Source organism: Aethalodelphis obliquidens, unplaced genomic scaffold (genome assembly GCF_003676395.1).
Source record: "Aethalodelphis obliquidens isolate GAN/ISIS:26980383/991018 unplaced genomic scaffold, ASM367639v1 scaffold6, whole genome shotgun sequence".
In the NCBI taxonomy this organism is placed as follows: Eukaryota; Metazoa; Chordata; class Mammalia; order Artiodactyla; family Delphinidae; genus Aethalodelphis; species Aethalodelphis obliquidens.
In genome coordinates this window covers 73,948,729-73,968,467 of record NW_020837950.1, presented here as the reverse complement: position 1 = coordinate 73,968,467, position 19,739 = coordinate 73,948,729, and the positions used below count along the sequence as shown (strand labels likewise).

The window sequence follows — 19,739 nt, the reverse complement described above, 5'->3', positions numbered from 1 at the left end:
CCTCTCTCCGCCCGGGCCGCTGGGTGAGCAAGCACCCCCGCAGGGTCTCCGGCTCGAGTCCACGGCCGGCCCTCCCTGCCACCCGCCGGGCGTCGGCCGGGGTCTCCTCGACTAGGGGCTTCTCCCCGAGGGAGCATAACGCTCACGACCGCCCCGCCCCCTCCTCGCCGCGCCCCTAGTCCGCGCCCTAGAGGAGCGCCGGGGTCTCCGTGGTCGCGGCGGTCCTAGAAAGCGAGACGGCGGGCGCGGGAGACTGGCTGGCGCCGCGCCCGGCCAATGGCGGAGGCCGCCGCCTCTGGCTGTCAATCTCGCCAGCCTGGCCCCGCCCCACGACGGAGCGTCGCGGGACGCAGGGCCGCGGGGGCTGCCGGGACGGACCCAAGATGGCCGAGCGCTTCGGTTCCGCTCCTGCCCGTGCCTCCGAGGCTCATTCATTGCCGCGCTGGTGAGCGGAACCGCGAGCAGGTCCGAGGGTTCCGGGGGCTGTTCCCGCGGGGCGGGAGGCCGCCATGGCGACCCTGGAAAAGCTGATGAAGGCCTTCGAGTCCCTCAAGTCCTTCCAGCAGCAGCAGCAGCAGCAACAGCAGCAGCCGCCGCCGCCGCCGCCGCCTCAGCCTCCTCAGCCGCCGCCGCAGGCGCAGCCGCCGCCTCAGCCGCAGTCGCCGCCGCCCCCGCCCCCGCCGCCGCCGCCGCCGCCGCCGCCCGGACCGGCCGTGGCCGAGGAGCCGCTGCACCGACCGTGAGTGCAGGCCCGCTGCAGCTCCCCGGCCCGCGGCGACAGGGCCGCCCCGTGGTCCCCACCCAGTTCCCCGGCCCCGCGTGGGTCTCCGGCCCTCGGCAGGCGCGGGGAGCCTCGCCGGCCTCTCCCGGAGGCGCCGGGGCGGCCCCGGCCCCAGTCCTCTGCTCTCCCGGCTGCGAAGTTAGGGGAGGAACCGGGGCTGTGTTGTGAGCAGAACTTGGCAGATCCGAGGCCGCGTCCCGTCCCTCTCCTCCTGGTCTGAGAGGAGGAGGGCTGGGGGCGCAGGATGCTCCGGGAATTGGAGCCGGAGTGATGCGGGGACAGTGGTGACATCATGCCTTGGGACGTCGGGCTGGAGGGCGGGGGAGCGCGCGCGGCCCAATGGAGAGCCTTCTGCGAGGGCCCCTTTAAGCAGCCTGTGGCTCGGGGCTGCAGCCTCAGGGTATTTCGTGTCGTTCGGGATCCGCGGCAGAATGTTGAGCATCAGGGAGAGACCGGCTTGTCTCAGCTCGGGTTGGCCTGCGGGCACTTGAATGAGCTGTGATTGCCAAGTAAGCGGTGAACTGACTAGACGGTTGTTGTTCACGCGTGAGAAGCAATAAAACTGGCTTAAATATTAGGAAGAGTTGACTGCCCTTTATTGCCTGTCCTCAGTTGGAAACAAATGACATGTTGCCGAGGAAGAGGTTAATCGCTGGGGGCGAGTGATGTCCCTGTCACGAGTGTCGCAGTCCAGCTTTGCCGGAGCAGTGGTGTCTGCGGACCCCACGCACGCTTCCTGTTGCTGACATGTGCTACTGTTTGGAAACAGGGGGTCTCCGTTGCTTGTGCCAGGGAAAGTTTTTGAAACAGAAGAAGAGAGACCATTAACGACACCGTCTAAGAGAACCGAGTACTTTTCCCTGAAGTCTTGTGTGCTGGGTGTTCAGCAGAGGTCAGGGTGTGTGCTCTGCTGCAGTTCGGGCCTTTCTTTCATCTCGGGTCATTTTATTTCTGATCTGGGTGTGTACAGGATGGCGTTTAACGAGGAAAGTTTTCGCGAAGCAGCCCCTCTAAGAAGCGTACCTTCTTCAGGCTGATTCGTTTTTAGTAATGTTTTCTTCGTTGTGCGTCTGATATGATCCTTGCTGTGTCCTGAGGTTTCATTAGAAACTGAGACTTTGGGGAGTAATTTTGGCTTATCTGTTAAAATAAAATCTGGAAACAAATTAAGTTTTCTGCTAAAAGGTGAAAAACCTGTTTGGATACTGACAGGGGAAAAATGTTGGTTTTTGTTTGTTTTTTAACAATTTGACTTTTCTCTGCAGCAGGTGATTTATAACCATAACTATCCATTCCAGACTTTTATGGTCGTGCTTTTCCTGGAGTTAGATGTCGTGGAAGTCCATGCCCTGGGTGATCTTGTATAAAGGCGGGAAGCACCAAGCAGGGCTCTGGGTGGGAAGGAAGGCCTTACTTCCGTCCCTGTCTGCTTGTTCAAACACTTGGTCAGTCTGAAAATATGCTTTCTGTTTCTTATGCTGATTTGACAGAACCTGAATTAGCTTATCTTCTTCAAAATACGGGTGTAAAGAGGTTTCCTTCTTAAGCCAGCTTGACAAAGTAGATACATTTTGTTTCATTATTGTAAGGAAATGTATGATTGACTTATTTTTAAAATTTAGTCTATCATTTTTGCATAAATAATACATTAACATGGTACAAATTGCAAAAAGGTAATTAAAATGTCTCTCTCCTGTTCCTTTCTCCTGAGTACCTAACTCCATTCCCAGAGGCAAGCTTCCTCCTTGTGTATCCTACCAGATATAATCTATGTATTATATATATGAAGATAGATTTTAAATTTTTTAAAAACAAAAGTACTTCAGAATAGTAACTTTGAAAGGTTCTTAGCATGCTCTGAAATCAACTGCATTGGGCTGAATTATAGTTATTTTAAATAAAATGCATAAATGTTACATTTTCATGTACTTTGCCGTTGAGAAAGCAAGTATTCATTAATTTTGAGTAACGAACTCACTGCTTACAGATTTGGATCTTGGCGTTTCTGTTCAGATGCTTCAGCTGAAAAATCCATGCCCCAAAGTAAGATTGGCCAAAAGCAATTAGAAAGTAACTGTTCTATTTTTATGGCCCTTGCTCTCTGTGGAACTATGGCCTCACCAGCCACGCTTGGGCTTCAGTTGAAGGATCTGAGTGCCTACTCCCAGCTCAGCATATGGGATACAGGGGTTCCGGGCGGTACTGGCTACAGTCTCAGCAAGGCTGACGTGCAGGGGAGTGCCAGAGCTTGGCAGGGTCCTAACTGCAATTATGAGGCAGTTGACATTGGTCTTTGGCACTTTCTCACTCTCCTTCAGATTCCCTCCTAGTTTTTCTCTGATTTTAATTATTTGCTGAATGTCTAATGTGTGCCAGCCAGTATCGTAATAGGTGCAGGGCTACAGCCATGAACAGATAAAGCTCTGCCCTCATGAAGCTTACATTTTAGTGAGGGACATAGACCAGAAACAGGATACGTAAGAAAAATACACAGTATGTTGGACAGTGGTAAACAAAGGAGGAACAGCAGCAAAGCAGGGAACGGGGTCTAGGAAATGTCAGGGTTCATAAGGTATTGACGTTTTAGATAGGGTGTCCGGGGAAGGGCCACTGAGATGGTGTCTTTTGAGTAAAGACCAGAAGAGAGTCAGGGATTGCCATAAAGGTATGTGGAGGGGCGTTCCAGCAGAGGGAGCTGGTCCAAACCCCGCTGATGGAGGAATAGCGAGGCGGCGGTGTGGCCCGTTGAATTAGTGAGAGGGAGACTCAGTAGGAGCTGAGGTCGGAGAGGTAGAGAGAGTGCTGTACCAGATAGATCAGGAGGCCCTCCCTTCAAGGTGGAATAAAGACAGTGGCATTTATTCTACGTGAGGTGGGAGGTTTTGGAGGGTTTGGTCCGAGGAGTGGCAGGATTTGAGTTCCATTTTTCAGTGAATACTGGCTGAGAGCTGAGTGAAGGCAGCATGGTGAGGAGCAGGAGACCAGCTGGGAAGCGAGCCACGTGCCCGGGTGAGATGCTGGCGAATTCTGTCAGGTTGTTGGCGGTGGCAAGGTGGGAACTGACTGAATTTTGAAGGTAGAACCAACAGGACTTGTTCATCTCTGTCTGCTAAGCATGACATAATTTAGCCATAGTTGGTGTTATCAGTTATATTCAACTGCAGGTAACAGAAAACTCTGCTGCCGTAACTTAAATAGGAAGGAATTTATTATAAGACATTAGTGTCTGCTTGAGGAAGCTCACCAGTGATTAGGGACCCAGCTTCTTTCTTATGCTTAACTTGCAGACCCTCATCCTCATTCTTTCCCATTTTTGAAGTTGGGTTGTCTTTTTATTGTTGAATTGTAACAGTTTTCATAATATTCTAGGTACTAGACCCTTATCAGATGCATGATTTGTAAAATGATACTCACTTTCTTGGGTTGTCTCTTCAGTCTTTTTTTTGGCTGAGCCCTGTGGCTTGTGGGGCGGCTTGTGGGATCTTAGTTCCCTGACCAGGGATTGAACCCGGGCGCATGGCAGTGGAAGTGCGGAGTCCTAACCACTGGACCGCCAGGGAAGTCCGTATACAGTCTTGATTACCATTAGGTTTTTCGTTTTTAATTTTTACAAAAGATTCATTAATTTAGTTTTGGCTGCGTTGGGTCTTCGTTGCGGTGCGAGGGCTTCACATTGCGGTGGCTTCTCCTGTTGCGGAGCACGGGCTCTAGGTGCACGGGCTTCAGTAGTTGTGGCACACAGGCTCAGTAGTTGTGGCGCACGGGCTTAGTTTTTCCGCGGCAGGTGGGATCTTCCCAGACCAGGGCTCGAACCCATGTCCCCTGCATTGGCAGGCGGATTCTTAACCACTGCGCCACCAGGAAGTCCCTACCATTAGTTTTGTATCACAGTTTGAAGTCATGAAATGTGAGTCCTCCAACTTTATTCCTTTTCAGGATCGTTTTGGCTATTCTGGGCTCCTTGCATTTCCATTTGAATTGTAAGATCTGATTGTCAGTTTCTATGAAGAAGCCAGCTGGAATTCTCTGATGGGTATTGCATTGAATCTGTAGATCAGTTTGGGGAGTATTGGCACCTTAACAATATTAAGTCTTCTGATTCTTGAACATTGGCAAACATTTTATGTAAATGGTACATCTCTGTAGCAACCATTAAACTCTGCCATTGTAGAAAAGAAGCATCCAGAAGCACTATGTAAGTGAATGTGAGCCTCTGTTCCAATAACATTTTATTAAGGACGTTGAAATTTGTATAGTTTTCACGTCATAAAATATTATTCTTTGATTTTTTTTGGGGGGGGGTCAACCGTTTAAAAATGTAAAAACACTTCTTAGACTGGCCGAAACAGGTAGGCTGTAGTTTGTCCACCCCTAGATTAGATGTGATAGGACCACTTTGGGGAAGCATTTCTTTTTTGGTTGCTTTTTGTTAACTAGCTTAAAAAAAATTACACATATACGTTGTAACAACATCTTCAAATAGCACAGAAGGTGGAAAGCAAAGTCTTCCTCCCTGGCTGTCCTAGTCTCATTCCCTAAAAATAACAATTGTTAAGTTTCTTTTGTTTTCTCTGATTTTTTTTTTTTTTTTTTTTTTTGGCGGTTCGCGGGCCTCTCACTGTTGTGGCCTCTCCCGTTGCGGAGCACAGGCTCCGGATGCACAGGCTCAGCGGCCATGGCTCACGGGCCCAGCCGCTCCGCGGCATGTGGGATCTTCCCGGACCGGGGCACGAACCCGCGTCCCCTGCATCGGCAGGCGGACTCTCAACCACTGCGCCACCCGGGAAGCCCGTTTTCTCTGCTTTTTTAATGCATATACAAGTCCTTTTTTTTTTTTTTTTTTGCATGAATGAGCTCACACTATATTATTTCACTTAGTGTACCAAAGACATTGTTTCATAGCAGTACCTATCATTCTTATTAACTGCTATATAATACTGTAGAATTTCTTTTTAAAAGAGGACTTATGGAGATGTAAAGGCAAAGGTCTTACAGTGTCCTGGCTTTCCTATTCTCTCCTCCTTCAGAGGCCCCACCCCCATTACCTCTGGTCCCTGCAAGTGAGCCAATCACTCAGTAAACTACCTTGGAATGGAAGTCTTATTCAGACAGCAAGAAGGAAAAATTTACACAGTACAAGTTGTGTTAACTTGAATCAGTTTGGGTGCTAGAATATGTGTTAGAGACGAGATATGCCATAGATCCTCGCTGCTCAGAGTGTGGTCTCAGGGCCAGCAATTTGGTATCGCTTGGGAGCTCATAAGAAGTACAGAATCTCTGCCCTCCCTTAGACCTACTGAATCGAGAGTCTGCATTTTAACCAGGTTTGTGAGCAATTTATGTGCACATTAAAGCTTGAGAACTCCACTGTCGATGATCAGGACCTACTTTTCTGTTGATATAATATAATATAATATAAAATAATATATAATATAAAATTCCATCAGCATTTGGGAGGGAAGACTTATGTTGCTTACATCTGTCCAGGTGTAGCTGAGGCAGTATCATTTCTGTGTCCTAGGGCCATGGAGCATTTGTGTAGCTGTAAAGTAGGTGTAACACTGACACGTAAGCTGTGGTGGCATTAAGAGCTCCCAGCTACTGGGAATGGGCACTTAAGTGGGGACTGGACTAGATGAGCTGGAAGGATTCCTTTCAACTGGGTGCCTGTTGTGTGCCAGGGCCTGTTCTGGGCCCTTGGGTTACAGCAGTGAACAAGGCCAGTGGTGTTAAAGACTATGGAGAAAGACGAAACAGAATAAGGGGGAGAGGAGCTTTGTGGTGGTGTTTAGGGTGCGAAGTGCACTGAGAAGGTGATGCTGGAGCAGGGGGAGGGGGGTGGGTATCTGGAGGAGGTGAGGTTGAGGTAGAGGGAACAGATGAGCGGGAGTGCTTTCCATGTTGCAGGAGTAGTAAGGAGGCCAGAAAGAGGAGATGAGGGGGAGCCGTTTAGGGCCTGTACCCCAGTATAAGGACTTTGGATTGTACTCTGACCAGATGCTTACTTGTGTAGTCAAACAAGTGATACAGCTTACGATGCTAAGCCAACACCAGATGCTGGCTTGGAAGCAACTGGGTCACTTAGTCATCGCTGGTGGGACTATGAAATGGACAGCTACTCTGGAAAACAAGCAGTGTCTTGTAGAACTGAACATACAGTTACTATATGACCCGGCAGTTGCACTCTTGGGTGTTTATCCCGGAGAAGTGAAAACTTATGTTCACATAAAAACCTGTACACAAATGTTTGTAGCAACTTTATTCATAATAGCCAAAAACTAGAATCAGCTTAGATGTCCTTCAACAGGTGAATGGTTAAACTACTCAGCACTAAAAAGGAACAAACTCCTGATAATACGTGCAACAACTAAGATGAATCTTGAGGAAATCATGCTAGTGAAAACAGGCAATCCCCAAAGGTTATATACGGGCTGATTCTACTTATGTAACATTTTTGAAATGACATAGTTCTAGGAGTGGAGAGTAGATGAGTGGTTGCCCGGTTAGGGGTGGGTGGAGGTACAGAGTGGAGGGCCAAGGGAGGTGGGTGTGGTTCTCAAAGGGCAGCTCAAGGGATCCTCATGGTGACGGAAGTGTTCCATATCTTGACTCTGGTGGTGGATACACAAACTTACACATCTGATGACATTGTGTAGAACTAAATGCACACATCCGCACAGATGAGTAAAAGTAAAACTGGACATCTAAAGATCAGTGGATTGTATCGCTGTTCTGGCTGTGATCGTTTTGCAGAATGTTAGCAGTGGGGGAAACTGAGTGAAGTACACACTGTATTTCTTTTATTGATATTTCTTACAGTTACATGTGAATCTACAATTACCTCATTAAAAACTTTTTTTTAAGAAAGATTTTTTAAAATTTATTTATTTATTTTTGGCGGTGCCAGATCTTAGTTGCAGCCTGTGAGATCTTTAGTTGAGGCATGCAGGCTTCATAGTTGTGGCACGCATTCGGGATCTGGTTCCCTGACCAGGGATCGAACCTGGGCCCCCTGCATTGGGAGTGTGGAGTCTTACCCACTGGACCACCAGGGAAGTCCCCCTCATTAAAAACTTCAATTAACAAAGAGGGCCACCCCTGGTGGACAGGGAGCAGGAATGAAAGAGGCTATTAAAGTAATCAAATCTGATTGAAGTCATCAAATCAGTCGGGAGGCTGTTGAAGTAGTCAAAGCTGGAGGTGCCGGCAGCTTGTGCCGGGCTGGGAGCAACAGTGCTGGTGGCGAGGAGTGGTCACATCCCTTCCTCTGGGGAGGAAGAGCTGCTGGGATTTGCAGACGGATTTTTTTAAAAATTGAGATTATGATTTACATATCATAAAATTCACCATTTTAAAATGTACAACTTAGTGGTTTGTAATATATTCACAAGGCTCTGCAACCATCACTACTGTCTAATTTCTGGAACATTTCATCACCCCAAAAAGAAAGCCCCTCTCCATTAGCAGTCAGTTCCCATTTTCCCTCCCCTGGCCCCTGGCAACCATTCATCTATTTCTGTCTCTATGGATTTGCCTGTTCTGGACGTTTCTTGTGAACGAAATCATACACGTGGGGCCTTTTGTGTCAGACCTTTTTCACTTAGCATAGATCGCATTTTGAATTGCACCTTCTTCTATTAGTAATTGTTACAGTACTCAGTTAAATTACTAGTAAGAAAGTCTTTCACAGCCCTTTTCTGTGATATAGACTGTGTGGTGGGGAAATCGTAGGCCTTGCTTCCCCTAATCAAACAGTACTTTTTCTTTTCGGCCGTGTCGAGCGGCTTGTGGAATCTTAGTTCCCTGACCAGGGATTGAACCTGTGCCCTTGGCAGTGAAAGTGTTGAGTCCTAACCATTGGACCGCCAGGGAATTCCCTTAAGCAGTACTTTTATTTTAAAATTATGTATGAAACATAATTCCAAAATGACTTTGGTGTTCCATTCCTTCTTTAAAAAAAAAAGATCCAAAAGAGTCCTAATCTTCTAGGAACACTCGCATTAGTATAGTACTTGGTGAAAGTTAGAGAGCAGCTGATGAGGAATCAGAAGACCTGGATGTCTGCCCGGCCATTTACTGCCCTGCTCCTGCAGGCGGGGCAGCCTCTAGACCTCAGTTTTACTCATCGTGTGGGGTGTGTAGGCACCGACTCGAAAATGTGTATGTGACAGTACCTGTGACCACAACTAGCAAGACAAGTACAAGATTCCTGGAGTAGTCAAGGCCCTCCCTTGCACACCCTCAACCTGGAATCAAATTTTTCTTACATAATTCTAAAAATAAGAATTTTGATGAGAGGGTTTGAGTTCCCATTGTCAGAATTAGTTCTTTGATAATCGTTTTAACGTGTTTGTAGTACGCCTGTAGAGTCCTTGATTTTTATGTTCCTCCTCCTTACAGATGCGTGTTTGTGTACAGATCGCTTCATTACACAGTTGGGGTGGGGGCTGACTGTGGTTTGTTTTCACTTTGAAGGTGGAGTTAAAATAAGCACGTTTACAAAAGCAGCTGAAGGATCAGGACTGTTCTTACCTTGTTTATCCAGCTCTCACCCTGCTCATCCAGTTCCTGCCTAGAGCAGGGCGGTTCCGTTTTCACCTTAATTTCCATACTTACTCTTCTTGTAGAACAAGTCAGTTTGACAGCTTAGTTCATCAGCCTAATTAAATTCCATGGGGGAATGAAATAGTTGTAGTTTTCTTAAACTTCCAAATTGGTTTATTGGACAAAGTAAGACGGGAAGGAGGTATTTGAAGCAGGGACCATGGCATGTACGAGAACTGAGTTTGAAGGTGCATGACCAAAACGACTGGGTTATTTCCAGTGGCCAGAGTTCCCACGCAGGCTTCCTGACGGAGGAAAGTAGCCTGAGGCCAGACTATACTGGGCCTGCTTAAGCTGGGTTGGTTTTGTACTGGGTGGGGGTGTTTGTTCCTTTTGGGCTACATTGCTGCCCTGACATCTTTCAGTGGGTAGTGTTGGAAGGGTTGTTTTTTTCGTTTTCTGATATTTTTGGTTAATGCCTCTTTGTTGGGGTGTCTGAGGGTAAAGTCGGATCCTCACACTTTAAAATGTGGGTATTCTTCAGTGTGATAAGAGAGAAGATTTTACAGGATAAGTATTTTGGTAGCAGTCAGGTGGTTTGTTTCTATGCTCCTCACCCAAAATAGGTACTTAGTAATTATTGTTTAAATTTTAATAGCAAGACTAGTAACCACTGAAGACTTTGACTGTCTATCTGAAGACTCTTATGATTTTAGGGCTATCTATTGAGTGTGGAAAAGATGAAAATTTAAATATACTACGGTAGATTTTTTTTTCCCCCCTCAAAAGTGTTTGGATTGCTGGAAAATGATTGTGGATGAGTTAGGAAGAGAAACTTAAAACATGTGCTTTCTTTGTAACCGACCATGATAGAACGTGTGCTGCCCTCTTTCTGGCAGTAAAGTCGTGAAAGTCAGGATCATCAGACGTGTCGTGATTGACGTCTTGGTCACAGCCAGAGGGGCTGAGGGCTGCAGCTCGGACTCCACAAAGTGCTTGAACTCAAGCCTGTGGGGTTGCCCTACAGTTTCTCTCTTTTTTAAGCTTTGCTGTTTCTACTTTTCTTTCCATCTCTTGGTTATGCAAACTCAAGTTTAAAGCAATTATCATTTATCTTCTGAATCTTGTTTGTAAGACTGACTTAAGAACTTTTGAGTCAGTTTTAACGTGTATGTAACCTACCCTCCTACAGCAAAAGCTTACTTATCCATTCCTTTGTTGTCTGTCTGAAACACCTGCTCCCGTGTAGGTGCTGTGCTGAGTGCCAGTGAGAGAGACACGACGTGGCCCTTGCTCTTAGTGAGTCTGTCATCCCTGGGGAGGAAATTGCAGGAACAGTTACTACCAAAGAGTGTGATGGGGGTGCTGGCTGACGGCCGGGCCTAGGGCAGGGTCCCAGGTGAATAAGGCAGGCTTTCCTCACAAGGAGCTCGGAGGAGGAGCTAGACCCAAACAGACAACAGAAGCATGTATTTTTATTTTGGTGGGTGAGGCTGATATTTTCTCTTTGACTTTCTGCTAGTTTCATAAACTTTTGCTCAAGTTCTGGCTTGGGGGAACAGCACAGTAGGTCTTAAGGAAACCAGGCGGCAGGTCCAGAGAGCTGTATTGTTTATTGTTACCTGTATTCTTGTGGTTTATTCCACATGTGAGGAGGGAGACCAGGTTCTTTTTGAAGCTCACATTTGTATTTATCCCTTTTCTATTCTGACCATCGTTAGGTAGTGAAGTCCACTCAGTTTAGTGTTTTCTGATTACCATCCCCCTAGGAATCATTTTAGACCTCACGGTAAGAGGCTACCCAGGGAGGGGCCACTACCTATATAGCTAGGAGCCTGGGTGTATGAATTCAGTTCACTTAAGGCCTTTGACAGATTCTCACTTTGGAAAAGAGTAGTGGATACGTGAGTTAGTTTGCTTCCTAACGTGCTTGGAGTGGTCAGTGTTCTTTAATTTTCTTGATGGCTGTCTTAAACTAGGTAACCTCTGAGCTGCTGTAATAGAGACTTTAATGTGGTGGCTCAAAGAAGAGAGCATTTAAATTCTCATGGCGCTTTCTTCTTTAAATTGAGGTATTTTATTTATATACACACACACATACACATATATAGTAAAATGTACCCTTTTTAATGTACAGATCAGTGAATTTTGACAGTTGCATAAAGCTGTGTAACTACTGCCACAATCAAGATTTAGAACAGTGCCATCACCTCCTAAAGATTCCCCCTGCCTCGGACCTCTTTGCTGTCAACTCCCCCCTCCTCTGCCAGGCCCCTGGAAATTACTGATCACCTTATGTTCCCCTGGTTTTGTGTCTTCCAGAACGTGGCATAAATGGAATTATACTTATGTATCTTGAAGCTGATACGTTGAGATTCATCCTTGTGTGAATCAGTGGTTTGCTGCTTTTTACTGCCAAGCAGTGTTCTGTCATTCGGCTGTGTCATTTATCCATCCACTGGGACATTTGGGTTGTTTCCATCACAGTGTTTTTGAAGTGAGTGACTCATGAGGGTGGGTGATGAGGGGCCTCTGCCTCTTGTGGTCACTTGGGACTCAGGCTCCTTCCATCCTGTTGCTCTGCAGCCTTCTTGTTGTCTTTATCTGTATAATCAGAAACTGGGTGTTAGGAATGTTTGTTCCAGTCAGAGGGAACTAAAAGGGGGATGCCCAGGGCGAGCCAGCAAGGCAGAAGCTCCACCTGCTACTTCTGTTCCCATTTCATCTGTGGGAACTAAGTCACCTGTCTATCCCCGACTGCAGGGAAGCTAGGCTGTGGAGCTTCTAACCAGGAGGTGTGTGTCGGAGAAGGGAAGGCTGGCATTTTGGTGGGTGACTAGCAGTCCGCAACATAGCTTATCAGTAAGAGTCTCTTCTAGAAAAGAGACCGGTGGGAGGCACACAGTCACCAGTCCATGTGGTGATGGACTCTTACTGACCAGTCATCGGGAAGCCCCTCTCCGCATGCCTTGGGCTTGTCTTCTCATTCAGGCTCTGTCTGTCCTTCATTTTGGACCCTGACTTTCCCCTTTGGAGACTCTTCCTTGTCCATTTTCTTCCCTGGCCACATCTGTAGTGCCTTTTGGAGGGTGTGTCTTTCATGGATTTGCATAATTGTAAGAGCCTGTTCCTTCAGGTGTACTTGTTGGAAACTGAGGTTGCATTAGGGATTAAATAGAGGTGTTTGTTGGTTAGTTTTTAAATTTCTTTGGTGCTAGAATTCCCTCCAAAACTTAGTAGTCTTCTGGTTTAGGTGTTTCTAGTTAGTACCATGTACTGGTGACCTGCTAACACTCAGATTCTTTTTGGATGTAGTTATCAAGCCTGATTTATTTTTTGGCTTCCTCTTTGGATTGACCCTCTCTACCTTATTTCTGTGGTGCCTACCTCAGAGACATCTCAAGTCATAGGTTTGGGTGGGAAGCAAGCACCTTTTATCTGATCTTCTTGACCAGGCTGTTTATCTCCTTTTTTTTGGGCTGAGAAGTCTTACTAGGAGGCTTTTGAGAAAGTGTCTGGGCAGGGGGCTTGTTTCTAGCCGTTTGGGGATATAGAAGCAGTTAGCCATTGTCTGAACGTTATTTTACACCTAAGAGTGTGAGGTCTGTGTGGTATGCTGACTGTAGTCAGTAAATAAGACTTTGAGAAGTGGCAGCAGCTTGGTATGTAGAGTATTATATTGACATCCTTGTGTTTCATTGAATTGCACACTCCGTCCATCCATGTGATCTTGGGTGAGCGCTGTTTGCACTGCAGTTTCTCCTTCTCTAAAGTAGAGAAAGCAGGTGCGTTAGTAACACCCCTTGACTTTTCTATGGAGCCCTGTCCTGTAGGGAACCCTGGGTTAGGCTCATCCCCTCTTCCCTGACCTCAGAGCCACCCTGCCCCCAGCAGGAATGGGTGGTTTACTTCTAGGAGTCAAGAAGCACTACTGAATGAACGAATGCCTTGTAGAAATAGATGGAGCGGATAACACAACACATGCAAACTTCCTTTACTCTTTTTTTTTCCTTTTAGAAAGAAAGAACTCTCAGCCACCAAGAAAGACCGTGTGAATCATTGTCTGACAATATGTGAAAACATAGTGGCACAGTCTCTCAGGTAACTGCACTTTGAACTTCCTAGTGAAAATTAAAAATTTCTATATTTTCATTCTTAATGGGCTAGGATATTCTTTGTCTCCCCAATTGTTTTAAAACCTTTACAGGACCCCCTTCCCCATACTTCTGGCTACATATGTGGAGGATGTCCAGACACCGTAATGAGTAATGTTTCCATAATCTTACATAGTATCATTGTAACCATTATGATAATTGAACATGTTTATATTTTACTTATTGTGGTATTTGGAACAACAAGAGCCTAATTATAGTGGTCTTTTTTTTTTAATTGGAGTATAACTGCTTTACAATGTTGTGTTAGTTTGTGCTGTACCATGAAGTGAGTCAGCTGTATGTATCCATATATCCCCTCCCTCTTGGACCTCCCTTCCCACCCCCATCCCACCCATTTAGGTCATCACAGAGCACCGAGCTGAGCTCCCTGTGCTTTATAGCATGTTCCCGTTAGCTATCTATTTTTAAAAAAATAAATTTGTTTATTTATTTATTTATTTATTTTTGGCTGCGTTGGGTCTTTGTCGCTGCTCGTGGGTTTTCTCTAGCTGTGGCGAGCGGGGGCTATACTCTTCGTTGCGAAGCACGGGCTTCTCATTGAGGTGGCTTCTCTTGTTGCAGAGCACGGGCTCTAGGGTGCGTGTGCTTCAGTAGTTGTGGCACGCGGGCTCAGTAGTTGTGGTGCACGGGCTTAGTTGCTGCGTGGCATGTGGGATCTCTGGACCAGCGATTGAACCCGTGTCCCCTGCATTGGCAGGTGGATTCTTAACCACTGCCCCACCAGGGAAGCCCCACCACTAGCTATGTGTTTTACACATGGTACCCCTATGTTCACTGCAGCACTATCTACGATAGCCAGGACATGGAAACAGCCTAAATGTCCATCGACAGATGAATGGATAAAGAAGATGTGGTGTATATGTATATGATGGAATATTACTCAGCCATAAAAAGGAAGGAAATTGGGTCATTTGTAGAGATGTGGATGGACCTAGAGTCTGTCATACAGAGTGAAGTAAGTCAGAAAGAGAAAAACAAATATCGTATATTAACGCATATCTGTGGAACCTAGAAAAATGGCACAGATGAACCTACTTGCAGGGCAGGAATAGAGATGCAGACGTAGACGACGGACGTGTGGACACGGGTGAGGGGTGGGGTGAATTGGGAGATTAGGTTTGACATAAGTGCACTCTCGTGGTCTTTTGTTTGCTTTTCTTCAGCGCTTTGCCCTCGTCCGACACCGGGGGAGTGCGCGTGCCCCCCGTGGCTGCTGCCTGCTCCTTAAGGCTCCGGGGCCGGTGGGGTCGCGGGCGCCGACTGGAGGTCTGCTTCCCTGGCTCCATCGCTCCTCTGTGCCGAGCTAGCAGCACCTTCTGTGTAGCTTCGTTGCTAATTCTCCTCATTCTCTTTACTTTGCACTGTCGGTTTTTCTGACCATTGTTCATAGTAGCTGTGGATGGTAAATATTTTAAGCCTGTTTCTGATGGCTGAGTAGGAAACAGATTTACTTATGATTTCAGAATTCTGTTACCCACGTGGGCGTGTGTGAAGTACTTCTCTCTTGGCTTTTCTTTCCTTTGGAATAAATCATTCATGTTATTCTCCTGTTGGAAAGAGCTCTTTATAATCTGTTAGAAAAAGCTCTGAGAATAATCATCTTGATTTTAGTACTGACAGATATTTGGTGATTCATTTAATTTTAGTGGCACCTTGCTTTTGTATTTCATACTTTCAAAGCAATTTCACAAGAGAGTATTTCATTTTAGTTGAACTCATTCAGTTTGTGAAGGACAGTGGATGATTTCTGTTTCTATCTAATTTGTAGAAATATTGTGGGAAGAAATGAAGTGACAAATGAGAATATGTGCTGAGAATAAAAATATAAAAATTCTAAGTTAGCATACTATTGTTAGCATAGCTTAGAAAACAATACTAAGATAAAAGTAGGGGGAAAAAAGCTTGAATTCTATATCCACTCCTTATAAGCCAGGTGGTTTTAGATAAGTTTAACTTCTTGGAGCCACTGTTGCCTCATCTATGAAATGTAAACCCAATTTATAAGGGTTCTTGTGGGATGAAGCGACACCCATGAAACACTGTTGAGAGCTACATAGATGTGTTCTTTAGCTACTGAGAGCCAGAAATACATCCCGTCGTGATGCACATTGTCCTACAAACTGTCATTACTTTTGTATGAAATGACGGTAAATGCCCGACAGGCCCCTGGTGCCTGCTGCTGCTGTAGCACTGCTGTGCTCACCTGACCCCCAGCATCCGGGTCTCAGGGAGTAACACCTCACTTTGAAAGCTTATGGACCCAGGAAATAGATCTCTTCCAGTCTTAGTGCTTCATGCATTATACTTAGTTTGTTTCTTGACAGTTCCCAATGGAATTGATGGGATGTTGGCTTAGATTCACACATTGGTAGTAAAGTATGTTGAGATGTGTTAAGACTGATTTGTGGTTCAGTTTGCCGTCTTAAATCACAGTAGTGGCTGATAATAGTTTTTACATTCGTATGTCTATTATGTTTGTATGGAGTAATGCTGATAGTCATTATACTGCTTGTTCTACACAGCAGCATATGAATAGGATATTTTTTGGACCCAGAGAGGTTGTTCCTGGTCCCGTCAGATCAAAGAACAAGTTTGTTTTAAGATACTCTCCATACTTTCTAGGAATTTTGGAGTGTAGAGCTGAAGTGGATGTTTTATATGCGTGTAATGATTTATGAAATCGTCTCGTTGGCTGGTATTTCCTGTTATCTCTCCTGAGTGTAATTAACCTCTGGTACGTTCTTACAGCTTCTGTGATACACTGACCTTCTCTCCAGTGGGGTTATTCCGTGGCAGCTTCTGAAGTCTTCATTGTGTATTGTGACTCTTAGTCTACCTAAGCTCTCAAGTTGGTGGTCTGTCCTACTGGTTCCTAAATACACATGAACATCAGAATCATCCGGAAGATTTGTCAAAAATATAGTAACGAAGATACCTCACTGCCCTCTCTCCCCAGCACACTTGTATTTTCTGTTCAGGTGGAGTGTGGGGATTTGTTTTTTACAAGTATCCTCTTGGGAATACTTAGGAACCCTCATCTAAGCAAGTACCTTGATAAAGTGGTTGGGTAAAAATAAGTATACAGGAATCTATAGATTTCCCCAATATTAGCATAAATCAGTTAGAAAATGTAGTGGTTCAAGATCCAATTCATAGTAGCACCAACATATTAAATTTCAGGGAATTGACAAGGGACGTGCAGAAACTACATAAGGACTGGCTATTGACTTTCCTGAAAGGTACAGATTACTACTTCCCTTTCTACATGGGAAGATTTCTTTATCATAAAGTTAAATTTTCTCAAAATTAATCCATAAATTTAAAATGATCTTGATCAGAATTCTAGTAGAGATGTTTTTGAACTTGTTCATCTGCAAGAATCAATACATCACTGTTGCAAAGAAAATCTGAAACCATCAGTAATATGGTGGTACCTGGTGTACATGAAATTAAAATAGCTGTTAGACATTAAAGAAGGTATAGAATAGAAAGTGGGAAAGTGTATGTGTGTGTCTGTGTGTATGAATTTATGATACATATAGCATCTTGTATTAGTATGGAAATGATGAACCACTTGACTATTTAGTGGGGGGTATTATGTTTCTTCTTCATATTGCAAACAAACATAAATGCCAGATTAATTACCTAAACACAAAAAAGTGAAATCATTACTATAAAAAGAACATTGAATCTCAGGCTGTGGAATGCTAGCAGTATAAAGGAAAAAAATGTTTTATCTGGAATATAGTTCAGTATGTCAAAATCCACTTTAAACTGGAAATTACATAAATGCAACTTGGGGAAAGTATTGACAGCATATATATCAAAGGTTTAATAGCTTCTATAAAGAGCAATTATAAATCATGAAGAAAAAGACTATCATCCTAATAGGAAAATAGGCAAAGGCTATGAATAGGCCTTTTGGAAAAGAAGACATGAGGTGGGGCCCGTGAGCACATGGCTGACACTTACTTTGTGCTTCCTGTGGAGGCAATGCTCACACTCACTGGTGGTCAGTGGCATGAGACTAAAACACGAATAAGAACAGTTTCACCTGTCAGAGTGCCAAACACTAAAAAATATTCAGGGGTTTTTCAGAGGTGACACAGCTTTTTTAAAAGGCAGTTTGGCAAACACTACCTGTTTGACTTAACTGTTTCACCTCAGGAGTTCATCCTGAGGAAAGTGTACAATGATGTGCAGTGCTGTTCATCCCATTAGAAAGTTAAAAATAATCGTAATGACTTACCCACAGAATTGAAGAATTAAGATACATTTATAGAAAGGAATATTAGCTAACTTTATAAAAGGTGATTTATAGATATTTATATTTGTGACCAGAAAAGATATTAGTAATATGTTAAAAATTAAATTTAAAAAATCATGAAAGATTTTTGCTTCTGGCTGAGTGACAAGGACAGGATCTACCTTCCTGCCTAAAGCAATTGATAATGGATAAAATATATGTAACAATGGTTTTCAAGGCACCGGGCGTCAGGCATTTCTGGAAAAATGGAAAACTACTGCGATGGGCATTATGACTTCCCCAGGTTACTGCCTGGAGGGAGTTTCCCAGCCAGGATGTGAGGAGAGGAAACCCAGGCAGAGCCCAGTGGCTGCTGAGAAGGGGAGATAGAGCTGATGGCCTCAGGAGGCAGGGTGGCTGGGGCCCATTGGGGAGAATACCAGAGAGGGGGGAGCAGCACGGAGCCATCAGCGAGACCTGCAGGGGTCCCTCAGTGCCCTGGGGCTGGGGGTGGAACCACCTGAAGGGATTGGAGGGAACAGGTGCTAAACTCAGACAGGTGCAGGGAGAGCTCCTGTTCCCCCAGCCAGAGTGGAAAACCCCGTCCTTCCTGGGGCGTTGGGTGGGCTACTCAGAAGGGTTTGCCTTCGCAACCGGGCTCGCTCAGCCCTGGGCTAAGATGTCATTCCAGTCCTGCCTAGTAAAGCTTAAAAGCAAAACCCAAGGTGATCACACTCTTTCAAAGTAACTTAATTGCATTCCAGAGCAAAGTTCAAGAATATTTATCGGAATTCAGAAGTATATAACACCCAACAAGATAAAAGTTACAAGGTCTGGCATCTGGTCAGAAATTATCAGGAATGCAAAGAAGCAGGAAAGCATGATTGACAGTGGAAAAAATCAATTGAAGCTGACCCAGAAATTGCACAGGTGGTAAAATTTGTACACAGAAACGTTAAAACAGTAACTGTAACTGTTCTTCTAGTTCAAGAAGCTAGAGAAAAGATTGAACATGTTAAGTAGAGATAAGACATGAGAAAGACCTAAAGTGAACCAAGGTAAGAGTGACAGTGGATTTCTCACTGGAAAAAAAAAGTGCCAGAAGTCCGTGCAACATCATCTGTGAAGTACTGAAACGGAAAAAACCCTAGAATTCTATACCCTGTAGAAACTTCTTTCTCAAAGACAAAGGTGAAAGAAAGACTTCTTCAGACTTGCAAAAGCTGAAATCATCTATGTCCAGCAGGCAACTACTATAAGAAATACTAAAGAAAGTGTTTCAGATAGAAGGAAGATGGTACCAGATAGAAGTCTGGATCTACATAAAGGATTGGAGAGCAATGGAAATGGTAACTGTAGTGGGTAAATATAAGACTTTCCCTCTTACTTTTAATCTTTCAAAAATATACTTGATTGTTTACAGCGAAAATAATAACGATGTATTTTGGGGTTTACACGTAGGAGTGGAATATATGACAGCCATAGCACAAAGGGTGCAAGAGCAGAAATGGAAATGCAGTTGACCTTTGAACTACATGGGTCCACTTATATGCAGATTTTTTTCAAAAAATGCTGCAGTACTACACCACGCGCGGTTGGTTGAATCTGTGGTTTCCAACCTGCAGATAATTTGTACTCGGGTTTTTGACTTTGTGGAGGGTCGGCGCCTCTAGCCCCTCCAAACTATCGATATAGGTTGTATCAATATTAAAAGGATAGTAAAGGAGTATTATGAACTTCAGTAACTTAGATGAAATGGACAGTTTCTTGAAAGATGAACTTCTAAAGCTCTCTCAAAGAGAAGTAGATAACCTAATTAGCCCTATATCTATTTTATTAAATTAAAATCTAAAAATCAATATTTGATTAGTTATTGGAGACCTTTTCAGCATGGTTAGAAATGGTATATAAACCTACTTTTTTCTTCTTTAAAAATTGAGATGTAATTGGCATATGGCACTGAGTGTGAGGTGCACGTGTTGGTTTGATACAT

General features: G+C 44.8%; 1 protein-coding gene across 11 annotated transcripts in view; it reads left to right on the top strand.

The window, feature by feature from the left end:
- Positions 1-375: 375 nt before the first annotated feature.
- HTT (huntingtin) overlaps positions 376-19,739 on the top strand; it is a 136,491-nt gene continuing 117,127 nt past the window's right edge. For 6 of the 11 annotated variants that reach the window (XR_003432310.1, XM_027103848.1, XM_027103846.1 and 3 more), the window contains exons 1-2: positions 377-739; positions 13,343-13,426. Coding sequence is in view for 9 of the 11 variants with exons in the window: in XM_027103848.1 (XP_026959649.1) it covers positions 510-739; positions 13,343-13,426 (314 nt within the window). In the remaining 2 variants the exon portion in view is untranslated. Of the gene's footprint in view, positions 740-11,508; positions 11,823-13,342; positions 13,427-19,739 lie in introns of those variants that run through there. The other 5 variants (XM_027103849.1, XM_027103847.1, XM_027103845.1 and 2 more) reach the window with 3 other exon arrangements.